This window comes from Vanellus vanellus, assembly GCF_965231255.1.
Source record: "Vanellus vanellus genome assembly, chromosome: 6".
In the NCBI taxonomy this organism is placed as follows: Eukaryota; Metazoa; Chordata; class Aves; order Charadriiformes; family Charadriidae; genus Vanellus; species Vanellus vanellus.
Genome location: NC_138911.1, coordinates 59,116,350 through 59,140,066, shown reverse-complemented (window position 1 = coordinate 59,140,066; position 23,717 = coordinate 59,116,350). Strand labels below are relative to the sequence as shown.

Sequence of the window (23,717 nt, the reverse complement as noted above, 5' to 3'; positions counted from 1 at the left end):
GCAGGTTTATTTTAACTTGCTGTCTTCCAGAGGTCTTTTTGAGTTTATCCCAAAGTGGCTTTGCCTGGTCTTTCTGTGTGGTGCCTGAATTCAGGTGAGTCTCGACTGTTGCTCACCAATGCACAAAGCCTTGAGCCCGTACTTTATGAAGATGTGAATAGAGTAGGGGGAAAACAACAAGGATGGTCAGAAACCAAGGAAACAACCTTTGAAGAAAGGTTGGAAGGATTGGGACTTTTTCATTTGTAAGAGAAGAGTGAGGTGTGGTAGTGGTCTTCATACAGGTAACAGTTGCTGCAACAGAAGGAAGTAAGCTCTTCTGCATGTCTGCTGGGGAGGTGAGAGAAAATAAGGAACATAAATTCCAGCAAGGCAGGATTTATGTGAGACATGAGGTGTGAATTTTCTAACAGTAAGAACAGTTAAAAACTGGAATTGATTGCCTCGGAAGGCTGTGGATTTGCTTTCACTGGAGGTTTCTACGAACGAGTTGGACGAATATATATTGGAATGTATTAAGTAAAGTTCATCCTACCGTGGAGTATTGGGAAAGTGTAGATAACTTCTTAAAATCCCTTCTGGACCCGTCTTCTCTGATCAGCTCAGAGCAGATGATGTTCCTAATATGTCAACATAGCTGATTTTTATTTCTGCCTTGCTGATTTTAATAAGAGATAGTAAGAGAAAATTAAGAGGTCACTCAAAGTAAGAGACTGAAATTCAAGCCTGAATGGCAAGATTATGCTATGTGCAAGAGGCAAGGCATGAACTTAATCTCATACTGGAAATACTTTCTCTCATAATGTTGTCTTGGTAATATCCCTACAATATTAGATAAGGTTTGACATTTTGGAATGTTTCAGAATAATGTTTTTCTTTTGAAATTTTATTACCATCACCCATTATAAAAATGCTATTGTTTGAGGCTGTGCATTGTGATCCAGATGAACCAATTATTTATTGAGGAAGCTGAACCACTGAAATAAGGAACATTAATTGTTTGTTCTTCCTGGCAGTGCTTCTCGACAGCATTGCTGGGACAGCTAAGCAAACAAAGGTTTGGTGCTGTACTTGTATAACAGTACTAAAGTGAGGAAAGCCTCCATATCCTCCTGAGGCTATATATGCATCACAGGAACCTAGTAAGCTTGTTCTAGGGGGAAGAAAGACCATGGCCTCAAAATTTAACATATACTTCATAAGTAATTCCTTGGACAAAATTTATTGTAGGAATACAGATGGTGCCTGTCCTTTCCAAATCTTCATGACAGATTTAGACATTCTTAGGTTTCTTTTTAAAAATGGCTCTTTCTGAACCAGATTTTATTTTCCAGATCGAATGCCATTAGTGGAAACAGATACCTTGCTTATTTTTAAGTTTGCTTGGGATTTTGTGTAGCAACTGTAGTCTTTCATTGTGCTACCTTTCTAATTTTAGAACCACAAATCAAACAGTAATAGCAATAATAAAAGTAATAATGCCAACCAAGTTTATTCTGTGAGCTGCGGAAGGCTCGGGACAGAGTGCTGGAGGGTGTATTGTAGGACATCCGTCTATTTCTTGTCTGTATTGACGAGTAATTAAGGAAACAATAACTGGAACTGCAGATACAAAGACAGACTGTGACTTTCCCACTGCTTCCTTTGGAGCTGGTTTGCAGTGGGAAAGGCTTGGGATATTGGTTATGTGGTGGAAGACTGATGCTGCTTTGGGCTGGGAACTGGGAAAGCTTGGAGAAGTCTTGCATTAGAGTAAACTGATTCCCTGTAGATTCCTAGTAAAACTGTGTCTGGAATTTTGCAAGCTTTGCAGAGTGTTCAGAATCAGGAGAAAAATTTATAGAATCATAGAATGGTTTAGAGTTGGAAAGGACCTTGAAGGTCATAGAGTTCCACCCCCCGTGCCATAGACAGGGACACTTCTCACTAGACCAGGTTGCCCAAGGCCGTGTCTAGCCTGGCCTTGAACACCTCCAGGGATGGGGCCTCAACAACCTCTCTGGGCAACCTGTTCCAGTGCCTTACCACCCCCAAAAGAAAAAAATTCTTCCTAATGTTTAATCTAAACCTACCCTCTTCCAGTTTAAAACCATTCCCCCTTGTCCTATCACTATATGCCCTAGTAAAAAGTCCTTCCCCAGCTCTCCTGTAGGCCCCCTTTAAGTACTGGAAGGATGCAATAAGATCTTCCCGGAGCCTTCTCTTCTCCAGGCCGAACAGCCCCAACTCTTTCAGCCTCTCCTCATAGGAAAGGTGCTCTAGCCCTCGGATCATCCTTGTGTCTCTCCTCTGGACCTGCTCCAGCAGGTCCATGTCCTTATGGTGGGGACTCCAGAGCTGGATGCAGTACTCCACGAGGGGGTCTCACGAGAGTGGAGTAGAGGGGCAGAATCACCTCCCTTGTCCTGCTGGCCACACTTCTTTTGAATGCAGCCCAGGATACAGTTGGCCTCCTGGGCTGTGATTGCACATTGCTGACGCACGTTAAGCTTCTCGTCAATCAGCACCCCCAGGTCCTTCTCTTCAGGGCTGCTCTCCAGCCATTTCCGAGCCTGTATTTGTGCTTGGGATTGCCCCGACCCAGATGTAAGACCTTGCACTTGGCCTTATTGAACTGCATGAGGTTGGCTTGGGCCCACCTCTCCAGCCTGTCCGGGTCCCTCTGGATGGCATCCCTCCCCTCCAGCATGTCTGAGACAACAGTTTGGTGTCATTGGTGTCATTGGCAAACTTGCTGAGGGTGCACTTGACCCCACTGTCCATGTCGCCGTGTCATCAAAGATGTTGAACAGTACAGGCCCCAGTACCGACTCCTGAGGAACGCCACTCGTCACTGCTCTCCACTTGGACATCGAGCCGTTGACCGCAACTCTTTGAGTGCGACCGTCCAGCCAGTTCTTTATCCACCGAGTGGTCCATTTGTCGAATCCATGTCTCTTCAATTTAGAGACCAGGATATCATGTGTCAAGCGCTTTGCGCAAGTCCAGGTAGATGACATCAGTTGGTCTTCCCTTGTCCAATGCCCCTTTAACCCCTTTGTAGAAGGCCACCAAATTTGTCAGGCATGACTTGCCCTTGGTGAAGCCGTGCTGGCTGTCACCAGTCACCTCCTTGTTTTCTATGTGCTTCAGCAGAGTTTCCAGGAGGATCTGCTCCATGATCTTGCCAGGCACAGAGGTGAGACTGACTGGCCTGTAGTTCCCTGGGTCTTCCTTGTTTCCCTTTTTGAAAATAGGGGTTATGTTTCCCCTTTTCCAGTCAGCAGGAACCTTGCCAAACCTCCACGATTTCTCAAATATGATGGCTAGTGGCTTAGCGACTTGATCTGTCAGTTCCCTCAGGACCTGTGGATATATCTTATCAGGTCCCATGGACTTGTGCACCTTCAGGTTCCTCAGGTGGTCTCGCACTTGATCTTCACCTACAGTGGGCGGTTCTCCATTTTCCCAATCCTCGTCTTTGCATTCTGCGTCATGGGCAGTGCGGCTGTGGTCCTTGCCAGTGAAGACTGAGGCAAAAAAGTGATTGAGTACCTCAGCTTTCCCTCTGTCCCGGGTATCCAGTTCTTGTGTTTCCTTCCGGAGAGGGCCCACAGTTTCCCTAGTCTTTCTTTTCTCACTGACATACTTAAAGAAGGATTTTTTTGTTTGTCTTAATGTCCCTGGCCAGATTTAGTTCTATCTGGGCTTTAGCTTGTCTAACCCGATCGCTGGATGCTCGAACTATTCCTCTGTATACCTCCCAGGCTACCCTCCCCTGTTTCTGCTCCCTATAGGCCTCCTTTTTCCTTTTGGTCATGTCCAGGAGCTCCTAGTTCATCCATGCACACCTCCTGGCTTTTCTGTGCTCCTGTGATTACTCCTGTTAGGGCTGTCAAGGTCAAACCAAAACTCATGAGTAAGTGTACTCTTGAGTAAACTCCAAAGTTCAGCATATTTAAGGCTTGGACTGTACAGTTCTTTGGCCTTGACCCTCTCTGTGAAGCCCTTAAGCATTCTCACAATATGAATAATAATGACAGTGATCTCTGAAAGATAAGGCTGGCTAATAACACTAAAACTGTTAATATGTAATGAGTCATGCTGAAATAAATGTGCAGAAGTTTGCTTTTATTATTTTTGTCGGTGGAGCTTAATAATGGGAAGCAGGATTCCCAGTTCCATTTCTGACTTGTGGCAGTTTGTCTGTAAACCCACAATGTCAGTTAAACCCTCTGTATGTCTCTCAGTTGACCCATTTCTCCTATGTGTCCCAAAGTATATTTCACGTAACTCTTCCTTCCGAAGCTTAATAAATTCCACAGAATTTTTAGCAAAAAAAAAATATAACTTTGCATAGTTATAAAAGTTTCAAATCTAGTTTTCTTTTTCATGGAGGAGTTATGCCCAGAAGGAACGCTGTTCTTTAGGGATTTAAATTGTGCTGTTTACTTTCACAGCTATAATGTGCAGAATGTGTACAGTGAAAGGAAGCTAGAAGCAGCTTGCTGTACATCAGAGTATCTGAAATGTCGTGTTAACCACATGGACAGAATTGAAAATAAAAATTGTATGGTTCTTAAATGGGCAGGCTTTGTAGCTACTGTTGTTGCAGTCTTATTCTCTAGATGCTGAGCATTATGTAATTGATCTGGCCATGCTTTTCCTCCCTGGTCTCATCCGTGGATGGCAGAAAAGGTAGTAATCTGTAAATTTTGTGGGGGAAAGAGCAGGTTAGAGACTGTCCCTTGTCATTTGATATTTGAGTGCCCCTGCATGTGCCGTATATTAGTTTTATTTTCTACTGTGACACCGAGCTATGAGAAAAGAACTCTCCAGAGCATCTTAAAAGACGTCTTCTATTAAAGATGGAAAGAGTTAAGCAGAACACAGATAGTGGATCTCAGAGCCAGAGGTAAAAATAATATACATGGGTGTCTCTCATGCTTTAATTGGAAAAGAGGCATAAGATTGTGGAGCTTATTTTCCCTTGCAAGAATATTTTGTAGAAGAGTGCTTGGTGGAGGTTGAATGAGGAAAGCGAAGGTAGGTTGAAAGCATACATCTGTGTCAAAGCTGTGACAAAATGCTTGGAAAATGCCCAGAAAAACAAATGACTGTAATGCTTAAGTTTTGCATCGTGTTCCCTAGAGGTCATAATTTTCCCTGTGAGGAAACAGAAGTTGATATTGGAGAAGGTCAGGCGGTGCTGAAGATGGATGTGAGAGCCTCCTGTGCAAGACTGAATTTGCGAAAAAGAAGCAAATCAGGAAATAGGCATGGCACCTAATTAGGCTCCTGCAGAAAGTGATCTGATGTAAGCCTGTCTTCTGTCTTTCTGGTGAAAGGCAAAAAGGGCACGGTTTATGAGAGCTTTGCCTTCCATGTCTTCGTGGGACAAAGTCCACCTGAGGAAAGGAATACTAGAGGAAAAAAAGCACTGGAAACTTAGGTGTAAATTTACTAATGGGTTGTTGGATAAGGATTGCAGAAAATCCTGCACTCTGGAGTGTCCCAGAAGGGGCTCCCTGTAACTACATACTCTTGTGAATTTTACTGAAGTAAGGAGTTTTGTGAAGTTGGATTTTGTTTAATTTAGTTGGGCCCATGTCCAAAGCAGCCTGGCCTACATTTTGGCCTAATGAGTATTTGGCTGGGGTGCAACCAAGTATATTGCTGGTGCTGCCTGAAGTGCTTAAAGATTGATGAATACTTACGTGGCACTCTTTGCCTGGACCAGTCCAGGAGCCCAAGCAAAGCATATGAAGGTGGCTGCCCAGATGGCTTTTGTAGTAGTTAAAGAATCACAGAATCACAGAATTATCAGAGTTGGAAGGGACCTCTAGAGATCATCTAGTCCAACTCTTCTGCTAAAGCAGGATTGCCTAGAGCACATTACTCAGGACTGCATCCAGGCGGGTCTTGAAAATCTCCAGGGAAGGGGACTCCACAACCTCCCTGGGCAGCCTGTTCCAGTGCTCTGTCACCCTCACCGTAAAGAACTGTTTCCGTGTATTTGAACGGAACTTCCTGTGTTCTAACTTGTGCCCATTGCCCCTCGTCCTGTCACTGGGAACCATTGAAAAGAGCCTGGCTCCATCCTTCTTCAACCCACCCTTTAGATACTTGTATGCCATAATCAGGTCTCCCCTCAGCCTTCTCTTCTCCAGGCTAAAGAGTCCCAGCTCTCTCAGCCTTTCCTCATAAGGGAGGTGCTCCAAGCCCTTAATCATCTTAGTTGCCCTTCGCTGGACTCGCTCCAGCAGTTCCCTGTCCCTCTTGAACTGGGGAGCCCAAAACTGGACACAGTATTCCAGTTGTGGCCTCACCAGTGCCGAGTAGAGGGGGAGAATGACCTCCCTCGACCTACTGGCCACACTCTTCCCTATGCAGCCCAGGATTCCATTGGCCTTTTTGGCGACAAGGGCACATTGCTGGGCCATGGATAATTTACTGTCTACCACAACCCCCAGATCCTTCTCCTCCAAGCTATCTCCCAGCAGGTCAGCCCCTAACCTGTACTGGTGCCTAGCATTCTTCCTCCCCAGGTGCAGGACCTTGCACTTGGTTTTGTTGAACCTCATTAGGTTCTTCTCTGCCCAGCTCTCCAGCCTGTCCAGGTCACGCTGGATGGCAGCACAGCCCTCTGGGGTGTCAGCCACCCCACCCAGTTTGGTATCATCAGCAAACTTGCTGAGGATACACTCTGTCCCCTCATCCAGGTCATTAATGAATATATTAAACAAAATAGGACCAAGTATTGACCCCTGGGGGACACCACTGGTTACAGGCCTCCAACTAGACTCTGTGCCGCTGATCACAACCCTCTGAGTCCTGTCCCGCAGCCAACTCTCAATCCACCTCACTGTCACCTCATCTAGCCCATACTTCCTCAGCTTCCTAATGAGGATGTCATGGGAGACAGTGTCAAAAGCCTTGCTAAAGTCAAGGTAGATGACATCCACGACTTTCCCCTCATCCAGCCAACCAGTTATAACATCATAGAAAGCTATCAGATTGGTCAAGCACGATTTACCCTTGGTAAATCCATGTTGACCACTTCCAATAACTTCCTGTTCCTCAACGTGATTGGAGATGACATCCAGAATGAGTCGCTCCAATACCTTCCCAGGGACAGAGGTGAGGCTAACCGGTCTGTAGTTCCCTGGGTCCTCCTTCTTGCCTTTTTTGAAGATTGGAGTGATGTCGGCCTTCCTCCAGTCCTCAGGCACCTCTCCTGTTCTCCATGACCGTTCAAAGACGATGGAGAGTGGTCTAGCAATAACATCCGCCAGCTCTCTCAGCACTCGCGGATGCATGCCATCAGGGCCCATGGACTTATGAATGTCCAGCTTGGCCAAGTGGTCTCTGACCCGGTCCTCCTCAACTGAGGGAAAATCTTCCACTCTCCAGACCTCCCCCTTTGCCTTCAGAGGGTGGGATTCATGAGGGACAGCTTTAGCAGTGAAGACCGAAGAAAAGAAGGCATTCAGTAACTCTGCCTTCTCTGCGTCCTCCACCACTAGGGCACCTGTCTCATTCACCAGCGGGCCTACATTTTCCCTAGTCTTCCTTTTTCTATTGATATATTCAAAGAACCTTTTCTTATTGTCTTTGACTGCAGTGGCCAAGCTGAGTTCTGATTGAGCTTTGGCCCTTCTCATTTTCCCCCTACATAGCTTTGTTATATCTTGATAATCCTCATAAGTTGCCAACCCCCTTTTCCAGAGAATGTAAACTTTTCTTTTTTTCCTGAGGTCCAGCCAAAGTTCTCTATTTAGCCAGGCTGGTCGTCTTCCCCGTCTGCTCGTTTTTCGAGACAAGGGGATGGCCTTCTCCTGAGCTTTTAAGAGCACCTGCTTGAAGTATGCCCAGCCTTCCTGGGCACCTTTGCTCTTCAAACCATTTCTTCAAACCAAAGAACTGACTGTGCTTTTTGTAGGAGCTGAGGATAATTACTTAAATTCATTACTTAAATTCATTACTTAAATTAAATACTTAAATATGTTTTGTTGTGCATAAATTGCCCTATTCTTTCCATTAGATCCTTAACTTTTCCCTTTAAAAAAAAACAACCAACCAACAACAGAACCCAACAAATCCAACAAGCTGTTTGATACAGCTGGTACAAGATGTCTGTGATGCTCCAACTCCAGAAACAGCCTCATTTTAATGTCGGGCAAAGTAATTCTTGCATTCGAACACAGAGAGGTTGTAATTAAGCTTTGTGCACTGCTACCTGAGAAGAGATGCTTTTTAAATGTGAACCACATACATCATTATTAGTGCAGTTGGACCGTTGCCCATCAAAGCACTGATTATTTTCTACAACAGCTACTCCAACTCCTCTGCTCTTCCAGTTTCCTGTTATCTCGCATGGACATCAGCAGTCCCTTTGCCAAATTTCTTAGTAAAATTGTGGCACTCCAGACTCATAGGAAGAGAATTTATCAGCATTGTAGCAGTTAATTGCTTTAGCTAGCATATGGCACTGTCCTTTGAACAGTGGAGAAGCTGAAAGTGTGTGAATACTGTTGGAAGTTGAATCACTTTGAAAGTTGTTCTGTCTTGGTGGGGAGGTTAGTACTGGATTTGATATCTTCGATCTACTTTTTGAAATGGTCCCAAACTGGGTAACTGAGCTATTCTGCGAGATGCTATACTTTAAAAAGGCTGACTTTTCTGTTTATTTCTTTATATATTTTGCTTAGCTTGCCCTTTTTGCGTGCATTTACTCATTGAGTTATGAGTTATGAGCGCTTAGTTAGATGCTTGAATACATATTTCCTGAGTAAATTCGTCCTTTGAATCTCATTCTGTTTCACGTATGTTTCCCAGAGGAGCTCCTTCACCCAGATCTATTGAAGGAATAATTATTTCATCAGGACTTAATATGTCTTGACTGCACTTCGAAGACGTTCTCCTGAGGAGCTTTTATTGTTTCAACAAGGAAATAAACATTATCTTTCATATTAATCAACAATATGATTAAAGAATAACCACAATATTTAATTGGTACTTGGAGATAGAAGGTAATAGCTGTCTTGAGTTCGACAATGAGAGTACCAACAGGTAGAGACTCTTTTCTACACAATAAAGCTGCATGTAATTTAGGAAGCATTATGGTTTTAATGTCCAGCTGCAACCATAGTGAAGTTGTGCAACTGTTTGCTTGGCGTCCTATTTCGGGCATATGTTTTCATACTTAATGAGGTATTCGCAAGGAAATTTGAGATTTGGGCAGTTAAAAAACCCGAGGTTCTGTACAAACCCACGCTTGCAGTGTTTTGCTTCACTGTGGGATGTGGTTCCTGCTGGTTTCAGGATGCAGCAGGAGTCAAAAGCTGCTTCTTTCCTCAGAGGCAAAAGTCCAACTCGTCCCTCATAAGGCAGTGGCTTCTGGCTCCCTCTGAGTTTGGAACTAGAGCCTCATTTTTTCATCACATGAGCCTTTGTCTTTTTCTAAATACTACAGTGTTTGTAGAGGGAAAAGGAAGCACGTAGGGGGTCTGCATCTCTAGAATTTGATGGAGTGAAAAGGTCCAGGAGTTTAACACACAAGTTTGGCAATATAGAGCATAGGACTGGGAATTTTGGAGATCTGTTTGAAGAGTCCTGCCCCTCGTAATGACTAGCTGTCTAATCTTGACCTAACTAAGTAATTTTGCTCCTCAGACACAGCCAGTTCTTTGTACTGTAACACATTTGAAGCAAACAGTGCTGCTGGAAGAAACTGTGCAGCCCTCCTGCTCTCAGTGTTCATTTTTGCTTCTAACCTACTGTAAATATAAGCGAAGTAAGAGTTTCCTTCTCTGATCAGCTTACTAAGCCGACTCAGCATGAGGCTGCCTGATGACCAGATTTGTGGCAAAGTTAGGGGTCTAGATTTACCCTGAATTAGGTATGACAGCAAAGCACTGCCTTAGTTTCTCCGTATGTCTATTGCTTATAGTACTTCACAGATGCTAGTGCCAGGTTGATCTCACTGAAAAGTACTTGGAGATCCTGGGCTGAAAGGCATGATGAAAATAAAGTAGCCATTGTATACAGAGACTTTTTGTTGTCACGTGTTTGTAACACGTAAATTAAGTTGTCCAAAGTGCCTTTATATTGCAAGCATGGACCAGAATAGTATTTTGTCCCCAGAAAACCTGTTGGTAGCATGGTCTCAGGTTGCCCACAGATGCTGGCATTGTAACACTTTGCATTTTTTCCAGCTTAACAGTCATTCAAAGTAATGTTAAAAAATAGTATGTTGGATGGTTTTATGAAGTGTATCTGAGGGTGGGCTATCTACTGACAGTCTCAGGGTCAGATCACACATGTCTTATTCAGGTAGAAAAGCTCTCCTTGGCTTTGACAGAGCTGAGATTTCACTCTCACTGCCACCCCAGTTGCCCAGCGTGTGCTTGCTAACTTGTTCTACTTAATTGCTAACTTTGTTCTACTTAATTCTGCAGGGTAATTTTTTTTTCCCCCCATATGGGTTTTGATGTAGAGTCAAGTTTCTGTTTTTGTTTCTTCCTATACTGTTTGGTGTTGCTGATGGGGAATAGCAGAAAAACTGATTATGTTCCTATTCTTATTCACAAGGAAGAATGTTACAATTTTAATTGTATGTTTTAATTTTTCCTTCTTCTTCATCTTTTATGTTTTGAAATTCTGCATTTCAAAAGCAGGATCATTATCATTCAGAACATTAAAGCATGTCTTTTTAATAGCTTTCCCTTTTAATGTGAAAGAATGGAATTGAGGAGGAAAAACCAATCTGTCTTGAAGGAAATTCTCTGTTATCTAAGGATTTTCAGTGCAGCCAACAAGAGAGGATCTTGAGCTCAGCTGACTTGGGGTGTTATCCTCTGCCTTGAGTAACTTGTTGAGTACAAAGAACCACTTTCATAATGTTATCACCAGCAAAGTCCATCTGGTCCTGCCAGTGACAAGGGGATTATTTCAGCTTTTTATTACGTAGTGAGACTTTAGCATTTTAGGATTCAGCTGTCAAGCTGTTGGGGGAAAGAGGGGAAAGTGAGATTATAATTGAAACTCTGTTGGGGGAGAAATTAACTGAATATTTTGCCAGTAATTTTTCTACCCGTATTTCCTTCTATTAGTCTCCTGATGGTTTGTCCGTGTGAAATCAGATTAGAATGCAATGACTTGATTTGTTAAGCAGGCAGTGATGACAATGAGCATCTGTTTGTCTGGTCCGGATTCCCATTAACACCTAGTAACATTGTCCTTTCTTGCTATTACTTTTATACAGAGCAGCACAGAAGCTTAACCTGTCTTCGAAGAGAAAGAAATACCATCCGCCCCTGCCACACACACACGACTTCTCTATTTATGCTACTAACTTTAGTGGCATCCTGCAGCTCTGTCCTCCCCCAGCACCACCATGCCTTCTGAGAGCTGTGTCCAAAATCAAGGACAACCCTGGCATTGGAAAGGTAACTTTGGATTTCAGTTTTTTTTCAAGTAGTTTTCTAGATGAATTTTAACAGGGCTGGAAGCTTTCAGCCTAGTAGAGGGCTGGATAGGCTCAAGGGAAAGGTCTTGGCATAGAGAAATAGCCACAACCGTTTGAAGGCGCCTGAGAGCTGTTATCACCTGTTAAATTTAGAAAGAGGTGGCAGGCTCAGAGCAGATTCAGTGCTAGAGTGTTGGCTTCCTTGAAGCCAGTTAACATCACTGACAACAACATTGGGAAAGGTTGTTTTCTCTTTCCCTCTATTAAAGCAAGAGACACATTTTCCTTTGGCATCATTGGTCCAAAACCAGTGCACATACAGGCTTCACCTGTGGCAGACAGAAGGTGTCTCTGCATTGCCAGCAAGGCTCAGCCACTGGTGCTGGTGCTGTCTGTCTGCTTGAGGTTAAGGAGATACGTTGAGGGGGTTTTGTTTCCCTCTGCTTCACGTGTCACCGTAAATCAGGAGTATGGAAATGAAGTAGCAGGAGAGAAATAGATGTCTCTCCAACTTAGGAAACACAGCACCTTGCAAATTGTAAAATTTGTGCTAATTTTATTTAAAATTAATTAAAATACAACCCAATTATTTAGAGCTTTATTCATATTTATAACTGTTTAATCACCCACACAGCAGAGTCTGAATACTTATTTACATAGGTTACAAGAGATTAGTGTTTGAAGATAGAATTGAAGTATGTAATGCGGACAGGAGAGCTAAAATATGTACCTTGAGTAACCATACAAATCAGCATTAACATAAAGAGATTGTCAGCCTAAATACTCATAGCTGACACTGTTGCTCACAGAGAATACTCTATATTTCTTAAGCCAGTGAGTTTGTGCTAAATGGAAAACAAAGGAGTAATTGCAGCTATTTTAAGCAGGTGGAAACTCACAGATGAGAATGTGGTCAGCACAAATGAAATCTCATGTATCCTTATTCTTAGAACTTGTGGTCAAAGGAAAAGTGTCAGTCCTATACAGGTGTTCTTTTAGTACTAAACAGTGATAATTTCACCTTCTCTGAGCAATGCCACGAAGCTTTTGGTAGCATTTAGCGCACTGTGCAGTAACATTCTCCATTACAATTTAATCTTCACCAGCTTCTGCAGATCAAGATGTAGTCGGCTATTATCTCATTATAAGGATGATGGGAATATCATAGCAATTGAGAGAAGAATCCGCAAACGCTGGCAGATGTGGTCCTCTGTTAACTTCAGTCCCTTTCCTTGAACAGCTTTTTACTTTACACTCCTCCTGGTTATCTTTTTCCGTGGCTTTTTCTTGCAGCTTGTACAGTAATAACTACAAGATACACGTAGGGGACAGAATCAGTGATGGATTCTGGAGTCACTTTTTCCTACTGCAGCATCTGTGGCTTGTGGCTGGTGCTCTCCTTGGTTTGTGTGATCATTCCCAGGTCAGCGGCGTCCCTCGCCCTGTTATTACTGTGTGGTTACAGTGGGTTAAGCAGCTGGTGGGGCAGCCTTTTCCTTCCTTACCTCCCAGCTTGCTGCTGTTTTGTCTTCCGTGGTTAGTTATGATGTGGAAGACTGGTTCCTTGCTGGTTTCTGCTGCACAGGTAAGAATGTAGCAGTGCTGATGGGCTGCTTAATTCCCACCTAACTTCACCTTTCTAAGCTGGGAATGACCCATTGAGGACCAGTCCTTATTCTCCTCAAGGGGGTGAGTTCTCTGAGCATGGAAAGCTTGACAAGTTTTAATTCCCTTCTTGTCAAATGGTTTCTTTCAGAGCAGGACAGGATTCCATAGGGAAACGTGCCTTTTCTTGCTGTGAAGGGGCTGAAGAGATAAATTTAAGGAGAAGAGTATAAGTTGTGTGAGAATGAAAAATAGAGTAATGAACTGGAAACCCATGAAGGGCCCAAGATACTTCAATGGGAGCAATGTGGCTTCCTTTATGAAAAGCTGAAGAGGTGAATGATATGTCAACTGTGTAGAAATTCTGTTTATTGTGAGTGAGTAAGGCCTGAATACTACAGCAACTATTTATTATCTGTAATGACACACTCTAGGTAGTCCCATTTCTTTTGCAAATGTGCTGAAAACTTAGAGCAAAGTACATGTTTAAATATTTACAATGACCAATACGATTGGCCTTCTTTATTTTCCCTGTGATAGTAATTCTTAACGTTTTCCCACCCCACTGATGCTCAAGGTTGTTGTTTAGCTGGTATTTAATACATTACAAGAGACGTAGGAACAGAATATGGAAAATGTGATGTCACTTTAGGGCCAAAAGGGAAAAAAGGGGGAATCTAAAATTATAGTGTCGTAAGGCTGACTTTCAGACCAGGCAACCAGGCAAAGTGGTTGAAACAATAATAAAGATAGAAATTAGCAGGCAGTGATTAACGTAATATAGTAAGGATCAGCTGATGAAGCTTTTACAGGTAGAACATATCGTTAGCCTTCTGTGGAAGAGTCAGCAAGCATTTGAATAGCGTTGGTCTGGTTGATAAAGTGTATTTGGATTTTGAAAAAGCTTTTGACAAGTGCCCTGACCTAGGTTTCATAAAAAAAAACCCCTAAGCTGTCATGTACTCTCTAGTGGTTTAATAACTGGGAGGAAACAGGAGAGACTTCACACTGGACCAAAGTTAGCAGTGGTGTCACATGGAGGTCCATGCTGGTTGGTGTCTTCCTAAACGGTTTGGATGAAGCGCTGAAGCTGTGCATTCAGAGTAGCCAAAGCTAAAACTAACTGTGAAGACTTGCAAAAAGATCTCATGACACTGAAGTTACTGGGTGGATAAAGAGGCAGATGAACTTTAGTATTGATTAACACAGGGTAATGTGCATAAGAAAAGGAGCTCTAACTATGCTTGCACAAACGATAAGCTGTAAGGAAATCGGGCATGACCATAACCCATTTTACCATACATCATGGAAGCTGCAGCACTATGTTGGTTATCGTGAGTCTGAGCTTCTAAAGAAATGCTTTACTGACTGTTGAGGAGGCAAAAAGATTAAACATCTTTGGGTTTATCTAACAGTATATGATACAAATACACGTTCCTCTTCAGGCTCATAATGCTTAAATAACAGTCACTCATTGATGTTTTGTTCTTTACTGGCCTTCTTTCTTGAGGTAATATCTTTAAAGAAGTTTAATAGAGGATGGTAACAACTGAAGAAATATAAAGATTTCACCTTCTCCGCCATGTATTTATCTCTAAATTACCTTCTCAGAGGGGAGCTATTGCTGTGGCTGAGCGAGGGAAGAGCTGGGTCCTAAGACTCCAGTACGCAGAAGCAGCAGCTATATGTGTTTTGCTGCTGGTACAGAGTTGGACCCCAGTAAGCCTAAACCTTTGGAAAAAAGACCTCACCAAACAAATTAACCTGCATACCTGGAATTTTAACTTCCTTATTTGATGTGCACTTTCAAAGCTGCCCTACCATGACTGTTGTCTTTTCCTGTCAAAGAAACCTCCTTTGGCCAAAGCACCGATTCAGTGGAGAGCTTCCCCATGCATTACGTCCTTTTCATTGGTTTCAAAGTTAAACACGCGAGTAAGAATTCTGAATTGGGGTAAGGGACAGTTGAATGTAAGGAACTGATTTAATTGGGCATAGGCAGGATAAGAGCTATCTTGGGTGTTTCTGTGTAGACTAGAATTGGAATTAGTCAGTCTGGCTGACAGGTCCTGTCACTGTTGGTGGGACCTTGTCTTGAATTTGTGAGCTTGGTGGACATTTAAGGAAGGGTAGAGGCTTGAATTCTTGCTTTTTGTAAGCTGCATGACTATAGCAAAGGCAGTAACTGTGCATTGTCAGAACTGCTGCAGGAGTTAGGACTGTGAAGAGACTGTGATGATCAGTTCTTGCACTTGAACTCAGTTATTGATTATTTGAGCCTGAAATAAAAATTTGTTCTTAGTGTCACATCATCTCCATGCATATCATATGGTTCTGCTGTGGTGAAATTGCTATATGGCTTTTTATGCTTGAATACATTTGTTGTTAGAGACTTTCAGCTTTCTGCTGTAGTATCTTTTGTGATTTCTATTTATAATTTCTCATTGTTTCAAATACTCTCTTAGAAAGTGGGAAATAAATGTCTTATTAATTTCTTTTACATTTCACAAATACCAATTTTTCTTCTTGCCATAGTTTTAGCAGAAGTGTGTGGACTTTTTGTGTGATACAAATCTTTAATTAAGCCTTTTGCTTGATTTTTCTGTACTAAGAGTGCAAAATGCTACACAGTCTTACAGGTGCTTGCAGGGTTTGTCCATGTTCAGGAATACCAAGCAGGGAAAAGTTGTGTTGTTTTTTTTTTTTCTAAAAAAAATAATAAAAATTTAGAACTGTAGGTCTGTGCGGGACTTTTTTCATATAATCAACAATAATCAAACTCTCATGCACAAAGGAAAATCCCACTGCTAATGCAAACTAGATACTGAAAGGAATTTTGGTCACTACTGATAACTGTTATGTAGCAAATTTCATACCTTTCTCTTGAATGTGCCAAAACCATCAGAGTCCAAATCATTTAGCTGAAACCTACTTAAAAGGCAATGATCCAGTACAGTATGATTCTTGTAACTGAATCATTTTTGTGGTCTCTCTGGGTGTTATTAAATTTAATGTCAGAATAGTAGGAAAGACGTCTGAAAGCCATTTAATATTGTCACTGGAAAGAAGTTAGATTATGCTCAATTTCTGACATTAATGTGCTACTTAAGATAATTTATCATATTGTGGTATTAAAAAAGACATCCTTTTTACAGTGGCTGCTGTGTAGCATTCTAATTTGCTATTTTTCTTTAGCATGGTAGGAAGCCTTTTTCATGCAAAATGTTTTTTCTGGGGTTCTATTCAGCTCATTCTTTATAACACTGCATCACTTACAACAGCAACTTTAAGTGCTTGTCTCTTCCAAGGATCCTGTCAATTTTTTATGTTAGAATGACAGAATCCTCCTATGTGAGACAATTGAAGTGGAGCATTTAAAGAGAACCTGAATTGTCAGACATGTTTCTTGGACAGGTATATACATACCGGTCTCCATTTATGTGTTTTAGACATTTACTGTCGTTTGTGCTTTACCAAGCCATAGCTAAGATACTGCTAATATGATTTACGGATCATGCAAGGTTTTCTTAAGTGTGCTGTATGTCCCATTCACTGGTTCTTACAATGGTTTGATGACAGATAACAAATAGGTACTTAATTTTGTCATCTTTATTGCTGCTTGTTTCCTAATGACTAGAGTGTTATTTCTGATATAAATCACGTACCATACCAAGGCCTCTTCTATCCATGTATGTAGTCCCGTATCATCCAAGATACATACATCCCTGCTGAAATGCCTTGAACTGCTTAAACAAAACTATGGAAAAATTAGATAAAAATACTCAATTTCTTCCACTTTGTTTTCACCTTTAAAAACGAAATAGTTTTCTTCACGTCTCCTGGGAGCAGAGAATCAATTCTTCTTTAATAGAGTACAATACAGAAGTGATTTTTTTTTTATTTTTTTTTTAGGTTCTCCCAGGGGAGCTAGATGGTCTATGCTAGCATGGCAATTTTGCATATAAATTCGCCATCCATTGGTAGTGGCAGTATATGAAAGGCTTGTAAGAACTACCCGCAGTAAACCAATTTAGCAAGGGTTATATATCTGTCAGTTACAATTAAACCCATGAAAAATATTGGCTCTGAACTAGGACTTTTGTAATTTGATTTACACTGTAGTTGAAAAATAAGTGATTTCATTGGAAAATGGTATTTATTCAACTGAATGTGAAATCTTCGTAATTTCTTGATGAGAAATCTTAACTCAGAATGCTGGATGTCCAAACATAGTTATTTAATTAACCTACTGTTACACACCATTTTGTGAACATTGGGCAAAATTAACTTCCTGGCTTCACGATGCCTGTCAAAGATATGTGTTTCCAGGGAATATTTAGTGTCCATTCAAATTTGATATAGTGACATTTATTGCTAAAGACCAAATTGCTTGTTCATTTAAGGGTTATGATACTGCTGTAATGCAAAATATGACCAGCATTTTTAGAATGGATTCCAGTATAGTACTGACACTGTCCCAAAATATAAACAGATAAAGTCAGAATTTATTTTAGTGAAAAAGGCTCAAGTGCATGTATTTTAAAACTTTATGTGCTTTTAATTCATTCATTGTATTTTTTCCTTCTCATTCTGTCTAATTTGAAACTTGACAACTACACAAGCGTCACATGCTAACAAAGCATCACTATAAACACATGAACACTGCACATCCATTGATTTCAAAGGAGGTACCATATGTTGCAGTTATGTCTTTGCTAACATACTTGGCTGGGTCAGGGTCTTAATTGCCTCAGCATTCAAAATGCCGTGGAGTCTAGTCAGTACTTAGTGAATTAGCGGAGTCTTCTCTGTTTACATGTCTGCCCCAAATTAACTGCATAGTGTATTTGGCACCCTTCACTCCACTGAAAGATGAATGACCAACTTTCTGAGATACATATATAGGGTTTTTTTTTATTCATTGTCTAAAACATGTAGTAGAGGTTCATGATAGTCTTAGGAACAGAATCCAAATCATCTGGTTCTTTAAGTGTGAGACTGTCCTTCCCCCTCGTCTGGTCTCACAGTTGATAGCCCTTCCATTTCTTTTAATTACAGAATAATAATCAATGTGAACCTGACTGTCTCAGTCTCCTGGATGTTTCTGTCTAAAAGTGTGTAGGATTGTGTCATTCTCTCTGTTATCACTGGCTCTTTTCTCTACAAATTCAGCCTTGGACATGATTTCTTCTGGGACGACGCATGCCTCACTGGTCTTGGAGGAGTTTTGTGTTCATTGATGCGTGGCTTTGCCGAAGCTCCATTCAATTCAGCATATCCAAAATATATGGGCTGTATTAGAAAAAACTGCTAGCTTGCCTCTGGCCGTCAGTCTCACATTCATGTCAGAGAGTTGCTTTGAGATTTGGGTTTCACGGCTCTTTAGTCTGTCTCTTACTTTTTCCAAACCTGCTTTCTGACACTGATGTACACTTGATGTTTTGCACTGTCTGGACCAATCCTGCAGCCAGCCCGTTATTTTGGTTGCTGTGACTCCCATGTCCTGTTCTCCTCAACTCAGTATGCAGGGGGAGGTCTGGAAATCACAAGTCCACACAAAGGGGGCACGTGGGGACGGCACTCCTGGAGGAGGTCACAGCGTGGGAACAGCAACTGCCATGTGCCAATGGGGCAGAAGGTCTCTGCTTGTTACCTTTAGGTGTGAAATGGGGTAGACAGTAGCAATGGAGGAGGAGGGCTGGAAGAGGAGGAAGGGCAGGTACCAGCCAGGATGTACATCCCTCAGTTTCTGAGATGTTTCATTGTTTAGGTCAAGTTGTTAAATATGCATCTATATTTGACTTTCATAAGGGTCCAAGATGTCAAAGTCTAGAGTTCTGGCTCAGGGCTTCAACAAATCACTGATATTTGAGTGTGCTGTATGGTTCTGTCGTTCTCTAGTGGTCTCATCTGATGTTTCTAAAAACTGTGTGAGGTTTAGTCCCATAGTCCTCCACATAGCCATTGTCCTCCACACAGGGGACTCTTTTTCCTCTTTCATTTTATTCAGAAATCTGCCCTTTGCTGGTTTGTCTCCCTTAAAATTCTTTATGCACACATGGAACTGTGGTATGACTTCTGGTTTTATGCTACAGCATCCATCCACTGTGTTTGCCTTTACATAGCTGGAGCAAATGAATTCTAGCTTGCAGACTTTTGCTTTTATAGCCTTTATTTTCCCTGACTTCCACTGTAGGCTGAGAGACAAACTTTTTAAAAAAAAAAAAAAAAAAAAAAAAATTCCTTGATTGCTATGGGTCTCTCTCCCATCCTTGCCAGTGAAGGTTAAAGTTACACCCATTGTTGTGCTGGTTGGGTGGGCCTCTGACCTTATGTCACCCATTTCTAGGGCTTTTCCAAATTATGTGCTTGTTTATTTACTTTTTAAATTCTTTATCTTTTAATGGCGTATTCAGGATGTATTTGCTGTCTTCTTTTCCCAAACCCTTTTGATTTTAATAGGGTTTCCTTCGGTAATTTTGCTGACCTCTTGGTTCCTGAAGACACATGAATTTGGAAAGTTCAGCAGCTGAGTGTTAATCCCCAGCATACAAAACCCACCCAGATTATAGTCAGTTAACTAATGAGATACTTCAGTGGTTGGCATGATTTAGGCTGTCTTCAGGCACTGAGAAAAATGTTAATAATGTACAAGTATTGTGATGTTTGTGTTTCCTTTATTTTTATTTGCAGAAATTGAACTCAATTTCTTGAAATTGAGAAATTGCAGAAATTGAACTCAAACCTATCTTTTTTTCTATCTACACCCTCATTAAAATGGAGCCTCTATCCAATATTCAATGTCTGTATGAATGTCTGTGTACAAATCCTTGTATCTTTGATATTGATAAACTTCCCCTTGTAATTCTTTTTTGTTCTCTGCATCTTTCTGTGACATTGAAGAAGAAACACATGAAAGGGGGGAGGGGGAAAGGAGTTACTAAAAATCTCCAGTTTTAGCAGGAGGGGTCACCCCCATCATAGGAAGGATGTGTCATTTTAGCTCTCCTTAAGGAGTCTGAAAGTGGTCAGGGCAGAGGTGCCCTGAGCCTGAGATGATTCTTCTGGAATCGCCATAGTTGTATTGTCTTTCATTTTTTTGTGTTCTTTCTCTCCTGCCCTGCCCCCCCGCCATTCCTTTTACCTCTCCCCGCCCGGTCCTGTTCTTATTCTTTCAGACCTGCCTTATTCTTCCATTTCTTCATTCATTCTCCTCTAAATTCCTTATCTTGTGTTTTCTTTTCTTTGTGCAAAATGTTACCAGTAGCTGCTACCACTGCAGTTGGAACTGACCACCAGCAAGTTGGCCATATTGTTGAGTAACTGCCCATGGAGGGTGTGATCCTGAGCGGGCCTGAAATTAACGTTCTTGCACTTAATTCTAGTAATTTATTTTCATAAGCAAATGAAGGCGTTAGAGTGCGGTGCAGGTATTGCTGCTATGCTCCCCAGTTATGCACCAAAGCTACTTTAAAATTTGCAAGTTCCCATGTTTTCCTGAATCCTTCCCTCACTGCAAGCCCTCGTATCTGGATGATTTCCTGCACTGCACGTTGCTATCACTACAGGTGAGCATGCCTTTTGTATGAGAGCTAGATAAAGAGACCCAGGAGAAGACGCAGTTAAGTTGATCCTTAAGGCAGGAACCACGCTGGCTCTGTAGTGCGCTGCTTTTTCTGCAGTACTCGTCCCAGAAGAGTACTGGGATGAACTTCAGAGCTGAGAATAAAACCCTGTCACTTAAGATTGTTCCTGAAACGCAGGAGGGCAAGAAGTGTAAGAAGAATAGTGTAACACCAAACCTTTCTTATCCGTGCTTGGAAGTGTGTGCAATCACCCAGTATCTGCCTGCACTTAGATTTTGCTGTTGCAAAGGGATACGTTTGAGTAATCTTTGCGCTTGTTGGTAGTTCCATGAGCATTTCTGCTTCATTTCTGCATGAAGTCAGAGTCTGGCTCAGCATCATGAATGACCGTGACACGTTATTACCCCACAGTTTCTGGTAGGCATTACTTATGGATAGATTTAGTGGGAAGAGAAACTAAATTTGAAATCAGTGTTTTTTTTGCTCTGCAAAACAGCTTTTATACACAAAACACTAAAAGAGGGACTCCCTCGAGCTGCTTTTCTCTTCCCCCCTCCAATTTGTCTTGAAAGCTCACTTCCACTGTAAAAATGAAGATGACCCTTGAGGACTATTAAGTTGGGGATCTGATCCATTATGGGAAGCTATTTTAGTATCTTTCTGCTTCAGAGAGGTGGTCTCAAAAAGCTGATTTGACACACACGGTTTTTCTGGGGGTGAAGCCATGTTTGTGTTAGGGAGAGCAATGCTCTGGTGGAGGTAACTTACTGTTTAGCTCAGGAGCAAACCAATTTTCCTCTTATCCAAGCTCTGGCTGCTATAATCTAGTAATAGGTGGAAGAGACAACAGAAAGGACTGTTGGGAGAAGTGCTTTGAAAACAGGATATATTTTAAAATTCATTTTAATCAAGTGACCCTGAAGTGGGCATTTGTACTTACATATATATTTAGGTTTGTTATTTTGTTGTGGTGTTTTTTTTTTTTTTTTTTTCCCCTGAGGGAGGTTATTTTTCTGAGCACCTTGGTAGCATGTCAAGGTTGAGCTAGCAGGCTAATGCACAAAGCTGGCTTCATGGAGCTTTTATGGGGAAACAGCCTTGAGTGTGTCACCTCTGATGCACTTGGCTTTTGAAGCAGCTGTTTCATTTATTCTAAGGTTCGCTTATTTTCTGGGACGGTATTTTCATATTCATATCACTATGAAAGGGGAAAGAAAAGACAGTGTTGAAATTGGGGGCCTGCTTGAGTCAATAGGTGGAAGAATTTGCTGCTACCTTTGCTGGAGTCTTCTGCAGTGTTTAGTGGAGGAGTTGGTTGTTTCTTAACCTTTTATTTGGAAAAAAATGTTGGGGAAAAGCTTTTCTAGTCCCTATCTGGAAAATATTTTCTGTGAGGATGCTTGAGTAACTGCTCAGGGATGCCTGTGTGCAGCTTAACCCCCATAGAAAGTAGGAGCTGGAAAAACGAAACAGTTGAGAACCTAAATGAAATCTTCAAATTTCCCACCCTCCCCAGCTGATAAAGGCGGGGACAGTTCGGCATGGTGCTTACTGCTGCACCCACCCAGATGCTGTGGGTGATCCTGGCTTGGACACTACATTTCACTTGCACCCACTGGTTCCAGGATATTTCCAAGTGCATTTCTAAGGTATTTCCAAATTGGAAATTCCATGTGCAATTCACTTGCACCCACTGGTTCCAATACCATCTTGTCTGGTATGAAGGGCAGTCGTAGGGGGTGGCTCAGCCTGCTCTGGTCTCTGTTCGTTGCCTGCGTTTCCCATGGTGTGCTTTGCTGAAGTAGGTGTGCAGGTTTTTTTGGTTCTTCCTTTGCCATTATTTCCCTGGATTATGGGAGTGACTGGGAAGTGTCGACTGCAAAGTGGATTTTTTGGTAAAGACACAAAGAATGTGTCAGTGTAATAAGTGCACACCATTTCAATGAAAAAATGTTTCCCGAACATACTAAATAAGAGTCAAATAGTTCTGGCTGATTTAAGGTTAAATTTAGCAACAAAAAGTTACTGAAAAGGAGGATCATTCTTTATCAGAGATGGACGCTTTCCAACCTGCCTTCTCCATGCAACATCCCGCACAGAGCTAGAGGTGGGCCTGACTCAGATCAGCAAGCGAGTGCGTCCTCTATGTTTGGAGGGTTCATCTGGTGAATTCATCTGGGCAGCGCAGAATTGAAGATCAGCAAAATGATTGACTGCACTTGTAATAGTCGTTTACTTCAGTGCAAGGTGTATAAAACATGCTCGTTCCGACCTGGGAGCATTTCATTGGGATAAATGGTCATAAGTGGGCGTGAGGCAATATTTCACAGTTTTTCAAAGTAAGAGGATGATTTCCAGGAAGCTTAAAAGAAGCAGGTGTGCAGCCTTTGCTGAACTTCAGTGAGACCCAGTCACTTGGGCCCCATAAGCTGCTTTGGAAATCTCTAAAAATGCTGTCTTAAAATGCCAAGTGTAGGAAATTGGCATTTGCAGTGCTGCAATATAAATGTACTTTGCGAGTGGTTTCTTTTCAAGCTTTTCGACCTTTTAATGCCTTTTCCCTCCTTTCCCTTTAAATCTGCAACTAACCACTGAAGAGCCTGGCAATGACAGCATAAAGGCATCTGCCTGGGAAAGCTATAAGAGAAGCACGTTTTTATTAGAAGAACGCGAACCAGGAATTGAAAGTTTCTCGATTTAGTTCAGTTTGAATGCACTGACTGTTTGAGCCTTGTGTTATTCAGACTGGTTTTCAGAGTGGATCAGTTTGTGCTTTTGGTCACATTAAGTACTTAAGAGGTAGGAGACTATAGTCCTTTTCTTTAGGCGTGGTGTTACACCTACAGTGGATTATAGCTGCAGATCAGACATTTATAAATTGAAATGGTAAAACTGGAACAGAGTCAACTGAAGGGACAAAGTGCACCTTTAAAAGATAGTTCAGTGAAGACCCCAGGGTGGAAATCAGGCTGGAAAATCTGGCTCTGGTTCTGTCCCACGGTTGTTCTGACACACCTAAATATTACAAATGAACGTGTCATGGGAGGGGGGAGTGGGTTTGGGAGGAATGCTTTGCA

The 23,717-nt window shown here is 41.9% G+C and overlaps 1 protein-coding gene across 1 annotated transcript in view; it reads left to right on the top strand.

Annotated features, from left to right (window-relative positions):
• Positions 1-23,717, top strand: part of KIF26A (kinesin family member 26A) — a gene marked incomplete at its 5' end in the record, with an annotated part of 106,154 nt that overhangs the window by 64,900 nt on the left and 17,537 nt on the right. Inside the window, one exon of the mRNA XM_082484939.1 lies at positions 11,246-11,429. Coding sequence (XP_082341065.1) covers positions 11,246-11,429 — 184 coding nt within the window. The remainder of the gene's footprint in view (positions 1-11,245; positions 11,430-23,717) is intronic.